At 40.7% G+C, this 18,224-nt stretch overlaps 1 protein-coding gene across 1 annotated transcript; it reads left to right on the top strand.

The window, feature by feature from the left end:
* The first annotated feature begins 93 nt into the window (after positions 1-93).
* On the top strand, positions 94-18,192 carry camkk2 (calcium/calmodulin-dependent protein kinase kinase 2). The gene is made up of 17 exons (XM_086152464.1): positions 94-227; positions 5,069-5,350; positions 6,094-6,435; positions 7,570-7,617; positions 8,473-8,526; positions 10,884-10,935; positions 11,071-11,204; positions 11,523-11,559; positions 11,741-11,762; positions 11,873-11,961; positions 12,586-12,785; positions 12,880-12,933; positions 13,044-13,117; positions 13,256-13,343; positions 14,611-14,742; positions 14,861-14,964; positions 15,365-18,192. The coding sequence occupies exons 2-17, from the start codon at positions 5,117-5,119 to the stop codon at positions 15,435-15,437; spliced, it is 1,737 nt and encodes a 578-aa protein (XP_086008590.1). The 5' UTR covers positions 94-227; positions 5,069-5,116; the 3' UTR covers positions 15,438-18,192.
* Positions 18,193-18,224: the final 32 nt, after the last annotated feature.

Genomic DNA, 18,224 nt, shown 5'->3' with positions numbered 1-18,224 from the left:
AACGTGTTTGCAATGTGGTATAACGACCGTGTGTCTCGTCTGACCACTTCCCCGATGTGAAGAAGCACAAGACCCGCAAGCTCAGCTGGATTGGTCCATCACAACATCGGTTATCAGTGCTACATTTACTCTGTTCCACCAACAGCTAGCTAGCTGTCGTACTCCCACCATAACCGAGGGAGAGGAACCAAGGGCTTCGCGTATCAAGACTTCTACAAAACGCTCGGGTAAGACTCTTTTTTTTTTTTTTTCTTGTTTAAAAAAGAGGTCCCGTGTCTTTGCTTTCCTTCCATCCGCCCTTTAACGCGTATCAAGTAGGCATTTCAAAAATCGCTCTAGCATCCTTTGACTCCAGCATAACATCTGTATCTCGACGGGGGAAGCAGCCGCTAACGTTAGCCGGACTGCTGTCAAAGCCGTGGGCTAAGTTAGCGTGTCCGGACCTCAGACCATCGGAGCACTCGTTGTACCCCCTGTGAATTTCCGATAGTGCGTTCAAAAACATTGCATCATTCATCCCACACCACAACTAAGTACACTATCTAAGTTAAGATACCTTCGACTGTGTGTGTGTTTGGGAGGGGGGTGCAGATGCATGAAGCCGAATTTTCAACATTACATGTCAGCGATGGCATGTACTGAACTGTACGTCTGAAACTACAGCGGTAATTTTGCAATAACGAGTGTTTCTTCAGCTACCCAACGTTGCTGTGCAATAAGGGTATATTTTGTCTTTTTCAATTTTCATTTGTTTTACCTTTCATGCCTTTCCAAGTATTTACAACTGAATCAAAAACGAACTTGTTCGGCGAGCCAGTTTGGTATCCTGGAGCTGTTAAAATTAACAGTTTCGCTCTGAACTTTGAAATGAAATTCATATACCCCTTTTATACTGTCTATCAAGTCGTAGATAAGTTGTTGGAATTGCCTCTATGTTTCATTTGAAAATGTAAATTAATCGTATATTATCTCAGTGAGTTAGTGTATTTACAAAAATGATTAGATGACCAATTTTGGAGAGACATTTCTGCAAAATGCAATGCAAATTCCAAACATTAAATGTCTGTTAGAATTACAATTTTTCTTTTTCACTGAAAACAACTCAAATTAGAACTTAACATTATCCGAGATCTAGCTTCTCACTTCAACAGTCTTATGGATAATGTTGCTAAAAGTACGTCAACATGTCCCACATCTATTCCTAATGAGATACAAGATGTCCCATCTTAACACGAATGCTGTGGCAAGTGAGGTATTTTGCTGTGATTGTGTCACAGCGCCGTAGCGAAGTTCATCAAGGATGCTCATCCCTCCATTAGCTGGAATTTATCTCTTCCACAGCTCTGCTGTCAGGGCTGTCCTGTTGATCTTTTAATGAAGCCAGAGATCCTCCTTCTCTCCAGATGGTGTTGTATTTGTATGTCTGTTTGGCTGCATGTTGCCATTAATGCTGTACATGACTTGGACCCCCACATGCTCTTATAAGTCCCCCCCCCCAACCCATATAGCGAAGGTCATGCCATGTGACTTTTGTTATAATAGGAGACATGGCACAGCATCTGGAGCAAGGCAGCGTCTGTCAGTCTTTCACGAGGCTCTAATATAACTGCTTTTTCTTCATTGAGCTGCTGCCATCACAGGGGAGGAGACAAGTATGGGGCTGCTCCCGGCAGTCAGGTTATCCATCATGTTTTGTATATTTATGTACAAGCTGTAGAAACCACCAACAGTGGATGTTTTTTGTCTGTACATACCCTTTGATCCACTACGTACGCATGTTGTGTATATTAGAATTAAACATTTGCAGATAATGTGATAACTACTTCTGTATCCCCATTTTTCAGACTGTTTTGCACAAAATCACAGTAGCCCATTGACCCTGTATGACGAATAGAGCTCAGTAGCCGCACAGGTGACCAACACAGAAAGAACACATTTCAGACTCACTAACGTTTGAAAGCAGTAAAAGATGTGGTTTGTGTGCTTGTTGCCCCTTTGCAATTAAAATCAAAAAGCAGTTAGAAGATGCATTATTTTAAATGATAGCTGTATTATATTTGTATAATTCTGAAGAAGTGTTGAGTCATTTTACCTTAGTGTATTTTAAGAGTGTCTGGCGGTGAGGGATTTGCTATTTGCAGTTGAGGTGAAACTTCACTATTACATCAGCTTGTGTACCCTGAAGGGGCCTTTAATGAGAATTTTCAAATTCTGCTCAGCACAATTTTAGTGTTGTCCTTTCTCCTGACTATTTACATGTAATGTAATGACTTCGAAATCAGTTATTTAAAATAGTACCAGCTAAGTCTAAATTAGGGCAATTTGTATGTTTGTCATTTTTAGTCTCAGGTTTTTATATCTGTACATAAATGTAAAATTTGAATTATCAATTCCATTTACCACATTATTTGCAGTCCTCCAGAAAAGACAATATTAGAGGTTTTATGGGAAAGATTAGAAGACTCACAGTTGTACCATTAGCAATTTTGAAATGGACGACTCATTTTCTTATCCGGGTCTAGAATTGAAAGTACTGAGTTGTAGTGCATCACATAACAATTCACAGTATCTTTACAGTCACACATCTGAGAAATGTAATCCAAATGTAATGACATTACCCACACACTTGTGTAAAGAAAAAATCCACGATTACAGTGGTTAGCACTCTCATCTCACAGAAAGAAGGCTCCTGGTTTGGTTCTAACCTGGGCCTATTTTTGTGAAATTCCCATTCCCATAATCTTCTCCTTCCTGTGTATTTGTCCAAGCTCTCCATTTTTCTCAGAGCCCAAAAACATGCAATTGAAGATTCCTGTCGGTAGGCTTAATGGTTGTATTGCCAATATGTGAGATCCACTGGCAACTAGCCCATAGTGTACCCTGGCTTTCCCTGAACAGCAACCAAGACGCCCCCCCCCCCCCCCATAGTCATTAAGACTATTAAACACATGATAGATTGCATAAGACTATGGATAGGAGTATAGTTGGTCTCTCCAAGCGATGACCAACATTGTTAACCCAGTATTTTCATGTAGTGCTTCTAGCATTTGAGAGCACTCTTGCTATGTTTGGAGGCATATATGTGGATTCAGATCTCCCTGTGCTGCCTTTACCATGGCTTTCCTCTGCTTTACTGTATCTGCTGGGTTTATTCTGCTCCCACACAGTGATTCAGTGCAACAGTTCTGTCAGACACAGTGTGGAAAACGAGATGTTGTCTCTCTTGTGCTCTCAGTCCCCTTTTTTTCTACCCATCCCTTTGATAAGTAGAAGGGAATAAAATGAGTGGACTTCGAGATGCAAATTTCCATCTTGAAATTATTCAAAACAGTTAGTGTGATTTGATATTGCAATTAATGAACCATGTTGTTGAAGTGACATTGAACTTGAATGCACTCGTCTCCATAGATACATAGGTACAGAAATTATAAGTGCGTCTTAGTGTGATTTTTATCACAATGCGCTGCAGTATGAAATATATCGGAAAACATTGCAATACTCAGAAAACACGGAACACATCATATATAATTTAGTTTCCCTCTAAGTTTTTTGTATTTCTTGAACATTGTTCTGTGATATGGTATAGTATACTGTGTAATATTGCATTTATTTGTAGTTAACACAATTCTAGCAACAAGCAACACATTCTTGGACCCAGTTGGTTCCTTAAGTTTCTAATAAAAGCACCATGGCCTCACTTGCTAATAATGAGCAGGATTTTGATCCCAACTCTTTATTTCCCCAGATGTAGTTTAGGTTTGCAGGCTAATATTAAACTACTAACTGTAACTTGTCCTTTGGTTTGTATGAATTGCTCTTGTCTGAAGGCAAGTCATGTCATGAATAATTTATTACAATAGCTGACACACAGGCACATAGTAAATGGCAAAATTGTGCAGCAGTGGACGTTGCACATCATTGCCTCATGATATTGGTTACAATATGAATGGGCTTCTGCAGAGATTACAGAACAGGTGGTAGTGATATTTGTGGATAACCAAGAAATTATGGCATTGATTTATACAGTTCATGTAAAATAATATTAATTAAATCAGAATAAATAGATCAATGTCACTTATGGCAGGAAAAAAATATGTGAACAGCATGAGCTTTCTTTGCTAGAGAAGCAATGGTATTTCAGAAATATTGTCTGGATTTAATCTGCACAAAATCATGTGCACGCACACATTTGATTGCATTTTCTTACAAACGTTTCTCTGCCTGAAACATCAATGTTAGATGAATTACTGCTCACTTGGGGATACACCGCACCTTGACGGTATTGGATTCAGCAGATAATGGCTGCCATCTTACGAGCAACAAAGAAAAATTATAAATTGCTGTCAGCTGAGAGAAATGTGGCTGGTAGAAGTGACTGTTACAGTCAGAAAATGAACCTCCAGTTTATGTAGCAGAGCTGATTCTCTCACGGTAAAATTCAGCTTTGGCAGCTGCTATGCCAGGGGCAGGTGATGAAAGAACAAACTAATACACCCACTCCCACCGAGAGCTGTGATGCATCTCGCCGTTGTCTCCCAGCACCTGTGAGACCATAAAACAACTTGCAAATATCATTGGATAGTTGGGACTTTGCTTATCAAACAAGCAGGAGCTTATCGAGGTGCAGAATGTGTCTGCTTTATTATTTACCAATTGTAAAGCAGAACATGCTTTGATCGTAGCTAGTCCTAGGCAGCAGGTATATTCAAAAGTGATATGTCTGTCCACCGAGATGTTTTATTTTAACCAAACTATCCTTTGAATATAGAATTACCTCCAAACCCCCAAAGAAGCATACTGTAGAAGGCAATTGTATGTTGCTTTAAAAGAGCATTGTGCATTACAAAAGGGTTTTGGGGGAAAAAAAATACAAATGAATAACTGAATTTATGTTTTATTAATGATGCCAGCTTTTTTATGATTTGGTGATTCCAGGTATCATGCTTTTGTTAGGGTCCAGTGTATGCTTAATTTGCAAAGTTTGCAAACTTGCCAGCCATTAACAAAAGAGACAAAAAGTGATGTTCCCATTTTTTAATTTTCTTTTATACCCTCTTCTCCTGCTCAGGTTCTCATCCGATGGAGCAGTGGGTGCCAATTTTGGCAACGAGGCAACATGTTTCCGTGTCATGTAACCCACTGGCCCACTGCTGAACCAACCGCTTCCTGTGGAAGTCATGCGCCCCCTACACAAACCTCACAACCCCTGCCTGATCTGTTGTGCAGCTGTCCCGCTCCACCCTCGAACACCCAACCTGGGACGCCCTCCCCAGACCCCATGGATTCTCTCATCGTGATCACAGAGTACGAACCCAGTAGAACACCTGGAGAGCCAGGGATAGAAGAGGAGGTAAGATGAATTGCTCCGGTGAAGCCTGAAGCAACACAGCTAGATATTTAAGTATCAACGGAATTAGGCTACTACTTTTTCACAATGATACTGAATCTTTGCAGCGAGGCAACAATATAATGCACTCTGTATGGATGCATAGAGAAGTGTTGATGGGCTTTAGTGAGAAGTATTCTCAATTGCATCATATAAACACTTGCATTGAAGATGTATTTTCAATAAATCACAGTATTATATACATTTTCTGGGGTTAGAGTTGATAAAGAACCCTCATTTAGAGTTCTGCCGGGGAAGTGAGTTATCTGTTCACATTGTGATGGTGCTTGTCTTATTCCCTGAAGAAAAGAGGAGTCCTTTTTGAAATCATTACCTGCCTTCATATTTTTTTAATTGCATCTTCATGATATATTGAAGACCACCATGTTAGCTGTCAATCACTTGACTTGGTACTTTATTACCTCAGAACATTTATATTTAAATGAAAATATTAAAATATGAAGACCGAGATCTGACATATGTGCATCAATTCGCACCAAAATACAATTATTCCACTGCACTGAAAGTGTTTCTGTAATTGTATTCATTTATTTCATGAAACTAGAGATGTTTCATTTACAGAAATGATGGATTTGTTTTGAACTGGAAAAATGTCATATTGGCCTTAAAACAAGTCATATTGGGGAAGTACATGTAACAACAAGATTTGAAGATACAGGAGTGGACATAAATGTATCGCATTTCAGGTAGAAGAAATGGACAGCTGTGAAACACCTAATCCACCTTCCTCTGCGGTGGCAACTTCCCGCACTCCGTCCTGTGACCTGCTTTCCCACACCATCAGCCGGCCAGAGGCCTTGCGACCTGACAGCCAAGAGCAAAGGGGAAGATTAAGCCTGTCAGATAGGAAACTGTCTCTGCAGGAACGCTCACAAACAGCAACATCACCCTGTGGCTCCCCAGGACTCAATGGGCGTTACATATACCCATCATTACCCTACTCTCCAATCACATCCCCCCACTCCTCCCCACGCCTGCCTCGCCGGCCCACAGTCGAGTCCCACAGTGTTTCCATCACTGACCTTCAGGTATGGTAAAATCTTGGAGAGACAGTCCATTTGAAAACTATTTTTCTTCTGACTCAGGACAAGTGACTTCTGGTGTCATATCTTTACCAACAAGGCGAGAATTTGAGAAAAAGATCTTTGGTATTGGAGTTTTCTGTCTTTATATTTTAACTCTGTTGTTTTTGTACAGGTGAGAAATGGGCTTAAGTCCTATTAGGTAGGAAAGAAGTGTTTTTTTTTCATTATAGCCTTCATTAGGATAATTCTAGAATGTTGTCCTGATACAGCTGAACATTCTGTGTTCAGTGCGGATTCAAGTCGAAAAGATGTTGACTCTTCATTAGAAATATGTCTGATATCGTTTCAGTACCAGTGTGTTGTGAATTTAAACGTCCCCAAAGATGCCACTTTGATTTCTGCATGATGCTTTTATTCTGAAAAACAGGCTGACTCTAAGCTTTGGTTCTACCTAAAACCAACATAATGTCATTTTCCATCTGTTGTGAACAAAATTCAAAAACTGCCAATCTTACATCAGCTGTCATCAGAACAGATGGCTGACATTACACTGACCGCCTGCATTCAAGCAGATATCACCCTCTAAACAATTTTGATGTTTAGAATGATTCCTGGCAGAAGTTGAAATTTTGAATGTTTTATATCGCACAAATTTAGTTATTGTACGTTTCATAGTTGGATAAATCATACTTTGTAGGTCTAATTCGCTTCGTTCTCAGCACTGTGCTTTTCCTTCACTGGGTGTTTAAAAATAAAATGCAGTATAATGACTTCGACAAAAGGACTGGCTTGGCTGCACATCCTGTTTGATAGATTCCCAGGCACACTGCAAAAATAGGAGAAAGGATCGCTGTCACCAGCGAGGTAAAATGTCTGAGTTGCTGTTTGGGACTGTTTGAGTTTGCCTTTGTTCAGCTGGATTATTCATGTAAAATTACTTAATTTGATTGCCGTCTCAAGTACATTGCATTTCATATTTGAATGGATAAAGAAAATGAAAGAAAATTATACAGGCTGACAACTTTAGAGAGATATTTAGTCTCATATGTCTGACTGGATCTGATGCAACATCTGATGCAAATTTGCTGTAAAAGTAAAAAGCAATTTCTTCTTTTCTCTTTCTCCCTGCCTTTCAAGGACTGTGTTCAGCTCAACCAGTACAAGTTGAAAGATGAGATTGGAAAGGTACTGTCAGCACAAACTCACAAAAATTGCTTCTATTTTCTTCTCCCTTCCACCTACCACATGTCTGACGTGTAGGCACAAAGTATAATGGCTTGCGCTATCTCCTCTCGTAGCTGTTCTCATTTCCCAACCTCAGTAAGAGACCCGGCCATGGGAGACTTGGAAAATGGATGAGAGGCTGGTATAAATAGTGCTCTCTGAGGGCCACGCGAGACTGACTGGATGTGAGTGGATGAGTGTGCAAAGGTGGGAGGGGATTTGTGTACTCATTAGGAAATTTGTGCATTTAGGATAACCTGTGTGTTTGCATATAGATAGACATCTTCACGTGGGACAATTACAGCCTTTTAGGATTGTTAGAGAGGCTCTTGTTATCAGTTCAAGTTCTGAAACTGTATGAGGAGCTCCATGCTACCTCTCCAATCTGTTCACCCAGCAGGCACTGGTCTCACTCTGGCTTCCTCTCCCTGCATGAATACGAGTACACCGGCCTGGAACAGGGCCTGGCTTTTTTTTTTCACTCCCAAATTTCCTGTGTGTATGTGTGTGTGTGTGTGTGTGGGCAGGGGAGCTTGATAGCAGAAACCAGATTCAGTTTCCTTAATTAGCCTGAAATAAAAAAAAAAAAATATGAAAGGGCGAGGGAGTATTGATTTGAATTTCTCTGTTCTGACTTCGAAGCAGCCGGTACTCTGTCAGTCTTCATTTGCGGCCCACACTGTTCCGCCATATGACTGTGTTTATATGTTTGTCTGCGTGTTTGTTCAGCATGTGATATTTTTCATATATTACTTCACATAAAGAATTGATTGCTGCTAATTCTCACTTTATTGCACCTTATCTTCTTATACTTAGGGCTCCTACGGGGTTGTCAAGCTGGCTTACAATGAAGATGATAACACATACTATGTAAGTGCTTCCTCTATGTACACCCACACACACACACACAGATACGATTTCTTCAAACCATGTTTGTGTTTTTCTCACTTCCCTCGCCGTCCATTGCCATACAAACACACACACACACCTTATACTAATAAAACTGCCTTGTCACCTCTACTGCTGCCATTTTTTTAAGATATAAAAATGTCTTCTGCTGATTATGTCTCTCTGGGTTCTATAATAAATAATCGGCTCAAGCTTGTCAGTTTACAATGGTCACAGTTTGCTCTGATTCCTGCGATAAGCTTTCCAATACTTACAGACAATGATAGTGATTGTATCATCAGCTAAGATCGTGGAGGCAGGAATAACATCTGTTAACACGGTGGTTATAAAATGGTTGGGGGGATGTTTGACTAGATACCAGCTAAACAGCTGTATGACACACAGTGTCTTTTTTCCTTTTTTATTGATTGTTTCAAACATTCGGTGAACATGAGGAGAATCGTCTAAATTAATGAGTAGGTTTGTAACAAATTCCTGCTGAGTCCATTTGGTCGGATGCCGTCAGTTCAATACTGACCGCAAACAAATGGATTTGGATTTGGAAATAAAGGTTTTAGCTTTGTAAGAAATATGATCTTGGTGGAATGCTTTCAACAAGGCAGCACCTTAGGACACAGTAATATAAAATCTAGTGAGGCTCAATAGCTGACCAGCTTGCTGTTCTTGCGTCAGCTTTGGCTGCTGCACCTACTGTCGTCACAAACCGACGACAAAGAAATTGAACAAAAGTGTGAAACACCTAATATTTGTCAAACTAGATGTGCTGAAGAGAGTTTCTCTCCAAACTGACTAAGTAGAAGAGCTCAGCTCGGTACCATAGACAGTAGATGATGTCTTGATGGCATTGATGCTGAAAATAACAAAGCAGCCACATACATAACATGACAATTGTCACTTTGAGCTGCAAAGGTGCACAGTTTTTTGTAAGCTGCAGAGTATCAATGCTCTAATCGTCTCCAGGAAGGACAGTCTTGACCCTCCAGTGCGTGCTGAAATTCTGAGATGGTCTTACAAATATTCAAAATATATGATATCAGTCAATAGCATCAGGTATTTTTTCATCTGTAGCGCCTCTGTCCCACAACTGTGTTGAATTAAGAAGGATATACCAAAAGTAGGATATGCTAAAATGTAATTTGAAGCTTTGACGTTTATCTTCAGTCACAATTATAAAAGGATAATGGCTTTGTAAAATTTCTTACACTGAAATCTATTTCAGCAGGCCAAGAGATTGGCCAAGAAAACTGCAGTATGTGAATCTGGGATGTGTTTAGCTCATGTAATGGTCCTTCGCCTGACAACGGTCAGAAACTCTCTAGATGATCTGATCAGTGATGACACCAACTGTACAGTCAGCTGGTCCTACATCTTAATCCATCTCTTCTGTTCTTCTGTGAAGGCACAGTGGAGGGATTGTGGTGCCAGGTTTTAACAAGTTTAACCAACTTCCAAGTCATCCGTTTTCTCTGGAAAACAGCATTAATGGTTGCAGTAATTTGCTGGACTGAAATGCCATCTTGCATCATCTTACATCAGGTCACAAGTAGCTCTTGCCCAGTTTATTTGCCACATTGGTTGCACAGTGACACAGCTGGAGGATTCACAGTGACCATGTGTTGACCCTTTTCACCTGAAGACCTGTGCAGTGATCATGGCTTTTAGTCAGCATCTTAATATTCCGCACAGAAGGATTATCTTGCTTAAGAGGAACTGCGTGCTCACTGTCATATTTTTGGGCCTCATTTGTGAAAAACTTTTTTTTCCTCAGTTGTCCATTTTCCTGGATCGTAAGATTGCCTGATTAGCTATTTTCAAAAAAAATGAAGACTTTGAGATTAATAATTTACTATTTCCTATTGAGAAAATATTTTTGGGTTGAATTTGTTTTTCTTCTATTTAAAGGCAGGTGACATTAGTTTTAGTCCAATAAACAGCCATATTTGCCTTACTCATGAAAAACAGATGTGAAGTGTTGTCAAATGGAATAATTTTAAAGAGAACATTAAATGCCCCGTTGCGACTCCTCTGCTCTCATCCAACCATCTTAAAGTCCTGATGTGAGGGGGTTCTGACCTTTTAGTTGCTGGAGAGGGACCTGCACAACTTTTTCTGCTAACATCAAATTTAACTTGACATTATAGATAGTATAGTGAGTGGCAGTTGCTATATTTAGACTTTAATTTCACACTGCCTATAGAGAAAAGGTGCTGTTGTTATGTTTGTGATTGTGTCTCACTCTGCTGTCTCTTCTCCCTTTTCATCCATTTCTTTTCCTTCTTGACCTCCTCCATCCTAATCTGCATACCTTCAACCTTTAGGCGATGAAGGTTTTGTCCAAGAAGAGGCTGCTGAGGCAGGCAGGTTTCCCACGTAAGTCTGAATCCCGGTGCAGGTGATGACCACAGACAGTATAAAACACTCCAGTACTAAACATACAACAAAACATACTCTGCCTTTGGTCTCGTTCTTACCCTTCTTAACCTGCCGTGCTTCCTCTGCCATCAGGAAGACCTCCTCCCCGAGGCGCCAGAGCAGTTCCCGAGGGCCTCCCTCAGCCCAAAGGACCCCTGGAGCGAGTTTACCAAGAGATTGCCATCCTGAAAAAGCTGGACCACCCTAACGTAGTAAAACTTGTGGAGGTGAGCACTGCCACACATTTTAGTCTAGTTTTAAAGTGAGATACCACTCAACACATTTTCAAGATAGTACTGTCCAATTACGTCTGTGATACCAGATGTTTTGATACACACGATACATTTAATGTGTTTTTGAGTCTAGCCGTGGTTATTTGTACTAATGTATTTGCAATAACACACACACAGTCATTCTGGGCAGTAAAGTGAAGGGTAATTTCAGTCTGAATACAAAAGAAGAAGTCCTTTTATCTCCTGCCGAATCTGCTGTGTGTGAATGTGTGCGTTTACACTTTTTTCAATGTTTCTGGGGTTTGGTGCCAGGTTTTGGATGACCCTAGCGAGGACCATCTGTACATGGGTATGTTGAGGCCAGGCAGTCAGCCTCCAGGACACACAGGCACACATACACACATACAAACACAAACATGCATGAATCAAGGAAACAAGGGCAAAGTGACTTTTCGACATATTGTTTTTGGATTGTGCTTAGGTAACTAAAAAGCTTCCCTCACTAATCCCATCTTTTTGTTCTGTCACAGTTTTTGAGCTGGTCAAACAAGGGTAAGCCTCTTTTATAGTAATGATTGTGGCAGTAGAATAAGCTCAATCTCATTAGTAATGACAGTAAATTGGTTGTATGTACCTGTTTGTGCGCTGTCATTTGAATTGAGGGCCGTGATGGAGGTGCCAACGGATAAAGCGTTCAGAGAGGACCAGGCCCGCTTTTACTTCCAGGACCTGCTCAGGGGAATCGAGTATTGTGAGTCCTCCAAATATCACATTGTCTTTCTACCTAGACAGTGCCCACGTTGTAGTGTTTTGTTATTTACACTTAATACTTTCACACTAATCAGAGACCGAAGCAGAACATATACGCATGTAGAAATACAGATGAGTTATTACCCCCTTAGTTTTTATATAGAGTACTGATTTTGCCATTCTCAGGCTGTAAATCCTCTAGTCTCATGAGGCTTAGACTCATGCTTCAGTTTATCTATGGCAAAAGATCCCCGGCAGACTCTTCTATCTTGATATGAAATTGTTTTGTTGTAAAGCCCCTCATCAGCGAAATGCATAGCAGCATCCTACATCATTCTGTCATTGTCTGAAGTCATTCATGTGCCCTACTTAAATTAAGGTCTATTTATGGTGGCACGGTGATGCCCTCATCACTCCAGCTCCGACATTGCCCTAAAATTCCACCGTTTACTCCCTTTCCTCCTCTGGCCGCCCTCACAGCAGGTTTACTCTCAGCAAAGTGACTGTCACTGTATTCAGGTGAAAGTGTTAAGTGTGGAGTTTTGTCTGTCAAACTTTTGCTGAGGGCACTCTGGATCTGCAAGTCAGTGTCCAACCTTTATTTAAATATTTTTTGTTTCTGCAGTGCATTATCAGAGAATCATTCACCGAGACATCAAACCCTCAAACCTGTTGGTAGCAGAAGACGGACATATCAAGATTGCTGACTTCGGAGTAAGTAACCAGTTTGAGGGGGCAGATGCTCTCCTGACGAGCACAGTGGGAACGCCTGCTTTCCTGGCCCCTGAAACACTGTCAGAGACCAGAAAGAATTTCTCCGGGAAGGTATATGGCTGATTATGAATAGCTGATTTTTCAATAGCGCAACCTTTAGGAACTACTCTCAAATCTGGCTGCGCCCTATTTTTACATCCCGTAGGCCTTGGATGTTTGGGCCATGGGAGTTACACTCTACTGCTTTATCTTTGGAGTGGTGAGTCCAAGCTTTGCAGAGCTCTCTCATTTTGTATTTCCACCACTTGACCTAAATCTGCAGATCGGTCAATTTAAAGACCTTTTGCATGTGTCTTATCTTTATTTTAGTGTCCATTTATGGATGAGCGTATCCTTAGCCTGCATCACAAGATCAAGACACAACCAGTGGAGTTACCCGAAAAGTCAGTTCTACTCTTCCAGCCATACCATTGCGTTATACTATAATACATAAGACATGAATGTCCATCTTACTAGCTGTGTTTTTTATTATATCATACTGGCTATAAAGATATGTAAATCTGCTCTTGCTGTCTCAACAGTGCAGACATATCAGACGATCTCAAGGATCTGCTGCTAAAAATGTTGGATAAGAATCCAGAGACCAGAATATCCGTTCCTCAGATTAAGGTGAATGATTTTTTTCTTACAGTTAGCATAGGAACCCTATTTTTCATTTCAGTCAATAATATGTGACGATATACAGTACGGAAAACCACACAATACTGTGGAGATTAAGGATGTAATAGATAGGCTTTTGCACAAGAGGGCAGTGTTAAAGCGAGCACATTCAAATAAAAACGTAATGATACCAGCAAGAGTTATCATTTTATTTTTAATCACTTTTTTAGCCTGGCTGCTTCCTCTGCATATTGATGGTAAATCATCTAATGTCTGAACATTATAGCAGTGAACACTATTCCTTTATCATCCAGGAGGTTTGAGGCCTAAAAATGTAAATGTAGCATTCAGCTTGGAAACCATGGACCATTTTGTAATTTTTTTGAAAAAGTGATACAATGATTAATGACACACAGTGTACGGTAGTCCGTCATTTATCACAGGAGTTACGTTCCAGAACCAGACACAAAAAAACAAAATCCACTTTATGACCCTCCCCACACTATTATTATCCTGGTTAGCATCTTCTTCTGCCACTTAGGTTCAGTGCTAAGATACCTTAGAAGGTGAAGAATGTATTGGCATCATAGTAGGGGTTGAAATAAATTAAAAACTCTCATGGATAATTCACACAAACACAACACCACAGAGTGACACAATGAGTTGCGTTCACACGCATTTGATATGAAATCGAATGGAATCAAATTGAATCCTCAGCGCAGGAAATGCAGAATGATGCTACGGTCGCTGAGCGACTCTGAACCCATGATATAGAACACCATGCTCTGGTTGGTCATGTGGCCAACCATCAAATATTTGAAATATTACCTATATAAAAATGCATTTATATTGCAAAACCGTTGCTAAAAAAGTTGAAAATCTGCTGTATGAAAATTTGATAAAAAGATTTAAAAATCTGCGATACACTGAGATCGCGAAAGGTGAACCACAACATGGCAAGGGACTAATGTATCTAAATGATCTTTTTCCCTTTTTTTCTTTTTAAAATATATAACCACTTAAATCGTGTCAGCCTCCATTTTTCTCACAGTTATATTGATTTTACATTTCCTTTGTATTTGGGCCACAGAAACATTTTTGGACACAAAGGAAAAACAAAACAAAATATACCTAGTGGTGAGCTGTAGTGTGTGAGGCCGTTAATCTCGAATTCTACATCTACGGTCTCTTTGAATAATGAATTCATTTCAAGCACTGTAGATAGACTTTTATGAGCTTTTTGAGGAACAGTTGTCTGTGCTGGGCTCATGTCCAGGTGCATCCATGGGTGACACGGCACGGCGCCGAGCCCCTCCCTCCCGAGGACGACAACTGCTGTATGCTGATCGAAGTGACCGAGGAGGAAGTGGAAAACTCTGTCAAGCACATCCCGAGCCTGGCCACAGTTGTACGTTTTGTCAGAAACAAACAAATCAGCCACTTCACGAGCCATGACAAGCATTAAATGTGTTATTTTCATTATCAGAAATATAGTAATTTTGTTTATTTATTTATTTTTTTTGCAGATCCTGGTGCGGACCATGCTAAGGAAGCGCTCTTTTGGGAACCCCTTTGACTGGGGCCGTAAAGAGGATCGCAGCAATCTGTGCACGCCAGAGCAAATGCTTTCGTAAGCACAAAGGCAATATATTATATTGTTACATCAGCTGTGGAGAGACAAATTACTGTCTGCAATCTGCTTTTCCGTCACCCAATCACAAATTAGACTCCACTTCACGTTTCATAGTAGAATTTAACACAGCTTTATACTTTGTAGTTTCGCTGAAATGATCACGGGTCAGTTAAACTTTGCCAGATTTGTGTGTGCGTTATACTAGGTACTTACTGTATTTTATTACTGCATCGCACTGTACTTTTGCTCTCCCACATGGGTGGAAAATCAAGGATTTCAAGCCGTACAGTCTCAACGTTTGCTTCTGTCCTGCGGAGCTGCAGAGTTGTTTGTCTCTCTACGCATGGCTGACAACAGTGGCTGCTCGAACTCATGCTGCCACCCATGTGTTACTTAGGAAACAGCAGAGTGGTGACGGCATGAGAAGTCTGGAGCTGCCCTACGTGGGAGAGGATGAGGCTCTCTGCTGATGTGGAGGATCTGTTATCTACGCTGGTATCGCCCTGCCTCAGACCACACAGCATGACACCCCTTTACTCAGTTTTTTACCGTCCACCCACACCGACACACTTTCCCTGGGATCTGAATGAGTCGGGGGAGGGGGGGGGGTTGACGAGAGACTGAACTTTGAAAACATTGCAGAGCTTTTATCTGATCCTTCTTGGACGGTGCTTGGAAGCCCAATGTAGGACCTCTCCAGGAGATAATCGGTTCCTCACCTCCCCGACACTCTCTCCTACCACGTTGCATGCATTTGTAGTACCAGCATGCTACGGCTCAGGCTTCAACTGTACAGTTTTGTCTTTTCTAGTAGTCAAGCCCCCTCCCCTTACTTCGGGTAAACAGGGCACACGGATTGGACATCGCGGGAACGGTCATGACTGTCAGGGGGGTTAATTCCTCGCCATTACCATGACATTTTCTCCAAGGCAGGTTATTTGACAATGATTGTTCGGGTAGCTGCATCAGAGCAGCTGCACCCAGTTTTGTTACGTTTATCGGAGTGGAGAGGGTTTTTTTTTTCCTGACAGAGGGAATAAATGGTAGGTTGAAGTGAAGAAGGTTTCCTTTTCTCAGTGTCACAGCTGGCTTTTCACAAAAGCTCCCGTTGTCTGCGACACACACAGTAGTAAGCTTTAAAAACAGTTGCTGTAATTGCTTAAGGAACAATCATAAATGTATCTATTGCTGCATTCAAGCTGGTTAGAGAACTGTTCTCACGTAGTCCAGAGTCCTTGTTGTGAAAAATAACTGTAATTTTATTTATGAAAACATAAATTTTAATTTCTATAAACAGGAATTCAAGCTTTGATCTATCCACGGCCCAAGAGGTAGAAATCATTCTATATTCATTTCCGATTTTCAAGTGTATATTGCAACACGGGTGGTACAGAAGCACAGTTTTTAACGGGGTCTGCCTCGCTGCAAGAAAGTCCCTGGTTTGACTCTCACAGGGGACCTTTCCATGTAGAGCTCTGCCCATATCTGTGTGAGTTTCCTCCCAGCTTTTCTGGTTTCCTCCCACAGTCCCAGATGCAGGAGATTCACAGGGGACCCTAAATTGCCCAGCCGTTTGAATTAGAGTGAATGGTTGTATTTCTCTATATGTGGCCCTGTGATTGACTGGAAACTGGTCCAGGGTTAAAACCCGCCTCTGACCCAATGACAGCTGGGATAAGCTACAGCACCCCAGACAGCCTAACTGCAGGATAAAGGATGTAGATAATGAATGAATTCATTATTGTATTGCAATTATCACTTGGACCTGAAGGTCACTGAAATACCACCCGATTTTAGGTTGCTGCAAACATCATATTCTTCTGAAGATGATAATTATCGAGGAAGTTTTGTTTTGCCCCGTGGTCCGTCCTGGTTAGAGGAAGCATCTGGTTCATATTTCGGTTTCATCCTAGAATTCGGAGTCAAACCAAACGACTGCGTGACCTCGAGTTCAAACCGTGAATATTTTCTTTTCCTTGTTTTTGTACATCAAAAGGCACCATTGTGGTTTTAGGATGCACATTTTGTTCAACATTTTGCCCAAGCCCTCATTTGAATTGATTATTTAAATGTAATTTTTGTAATTTAAAGAAAACAAACCTTTAGAGCTCGCTGAGTACGTTTTTGAAATGGAAATAGTGCAGCTGCAGACCTTTTATACAAAACTATGCATGACATATCTTTTGAGGTGTTATATGCTTAAAAAAAAAAGTGCCATCTTCTGGAGGTGCAGAAGGAGCTGCAAAATATTTCTGATGAAATTACGGTGTTTTGTATTTGTTGCAGTGTTTAATCCCTGAGAGATTTTTTTTTCTATTCTCTTTTTCAATATCTCTTCACTTGTGTCTGCCATTTTCACAGATATAGGAGGTACTTCAGCACCTATGTGTGTTTAAAAAAAAGGGATTTTTTTTTTTAATCTTCCCCTGAACTGTACATTCAGTGTGTCTTTTTTCTAAAACCAGTACTATGCATATGATATTTGCCCCGCTGTACATTCTGTTCTGCCCCCTGACAGCCGGTTGAGGAGGACCGATGTGTGGTAATGCTGGAACTATCTTCCCCAGTGATTAGTCCAACCCCATCCCTCCTCTTGTTTTAGATTTAGATTTTTACAAATCCGTTTTTCTTTACCCAGTGTATTTTGTTTTGAATTTACATGTGATCGCCGCCCACTGTCTCATGCCCGCCAGTCGACCGGTGAAGGTTTTGCTCTAATGAAAAACATTTAAATATGCTCATTTATGCACCCGTATTGCATGTTTAAATAGATTCTTGTTATTGAAAAGAAATATTTAATGTATGCTGATGTTTGTTTTCCACTTATTTAAAAAAATAAGAAAAGACATCAGATCTTCAGCAGTGGTGTGAATATTACTTGTCCCTGCACTGGCAGGAATGAAGTAAAGGACAATTGGTGTGTGAACTCAGGTTGACATCGCAGGTTCTATAGATTCCGCAGTCCGAGCTGTGTCTTATCAGATGGACCAAGGTCAGTAACCAACCTCTGTTTGTTGGTTTGTTTGCATGATTTTGCATTTTATAGTGTAATTACTTTTATAATGAGCCTCTGATGCTCTTTCTCTCTAAATGCATGCCAACATTATATACACTGTACTGCCACATGCATGAGAGGCCCTTACAGTAGAACCGGGCCTTAACATGAATACTCTACACACACTGCATCTTCTTAAAGGTTTGAATAAAACATAACCTTTCTGTAAAGCTCTTGGTCGGAGTGATATCAGCCCTCTGTG

The sequence above is a fragment of the Fistularia commersonii genome, chromosome 9 (assembly GCF_037954325.1).
Source record: "Fistularia commersonii isolate RoL2024-O1a breed Wild chromosome 9, RoL_Fcom_v1.0, whole genome shotgun sequence".
Taxonomy (NCBI): Eukaryota; Metazoa; Chordata; class Actinopteri; order Syngnathiformes; family Fistulariidae; genus Fistularia; species Fistularia commersonii.
Note: the sequence above shows the minus strand (reverse complement) of the source record. Positions and strands in the feature narration are given on the sequence as shown.

Coding starts and splice junctions, on each gene's coding strand:
- camkk2 (XM_086152464.1), top strand. CDS start 5,117: ATGTTTCCGTGTCATGTAACCCACTGGCCCACTGCTGAACCAACCGCT. Junction 7,618..8,472: donor TGAAAGATGAGATTGGAAAG/GTACTGTCAGCA, acceptor TCTTATACTTAG/GGCTCCTACGGGGTTGTCAA. Junction 11,962..12,585: donor GCTCAGGGGAATCGAGTATT/GTGAGTCCTCCA, acceptor TTGTTTCTGCAG/TGCATTATCAGAGAATCATT.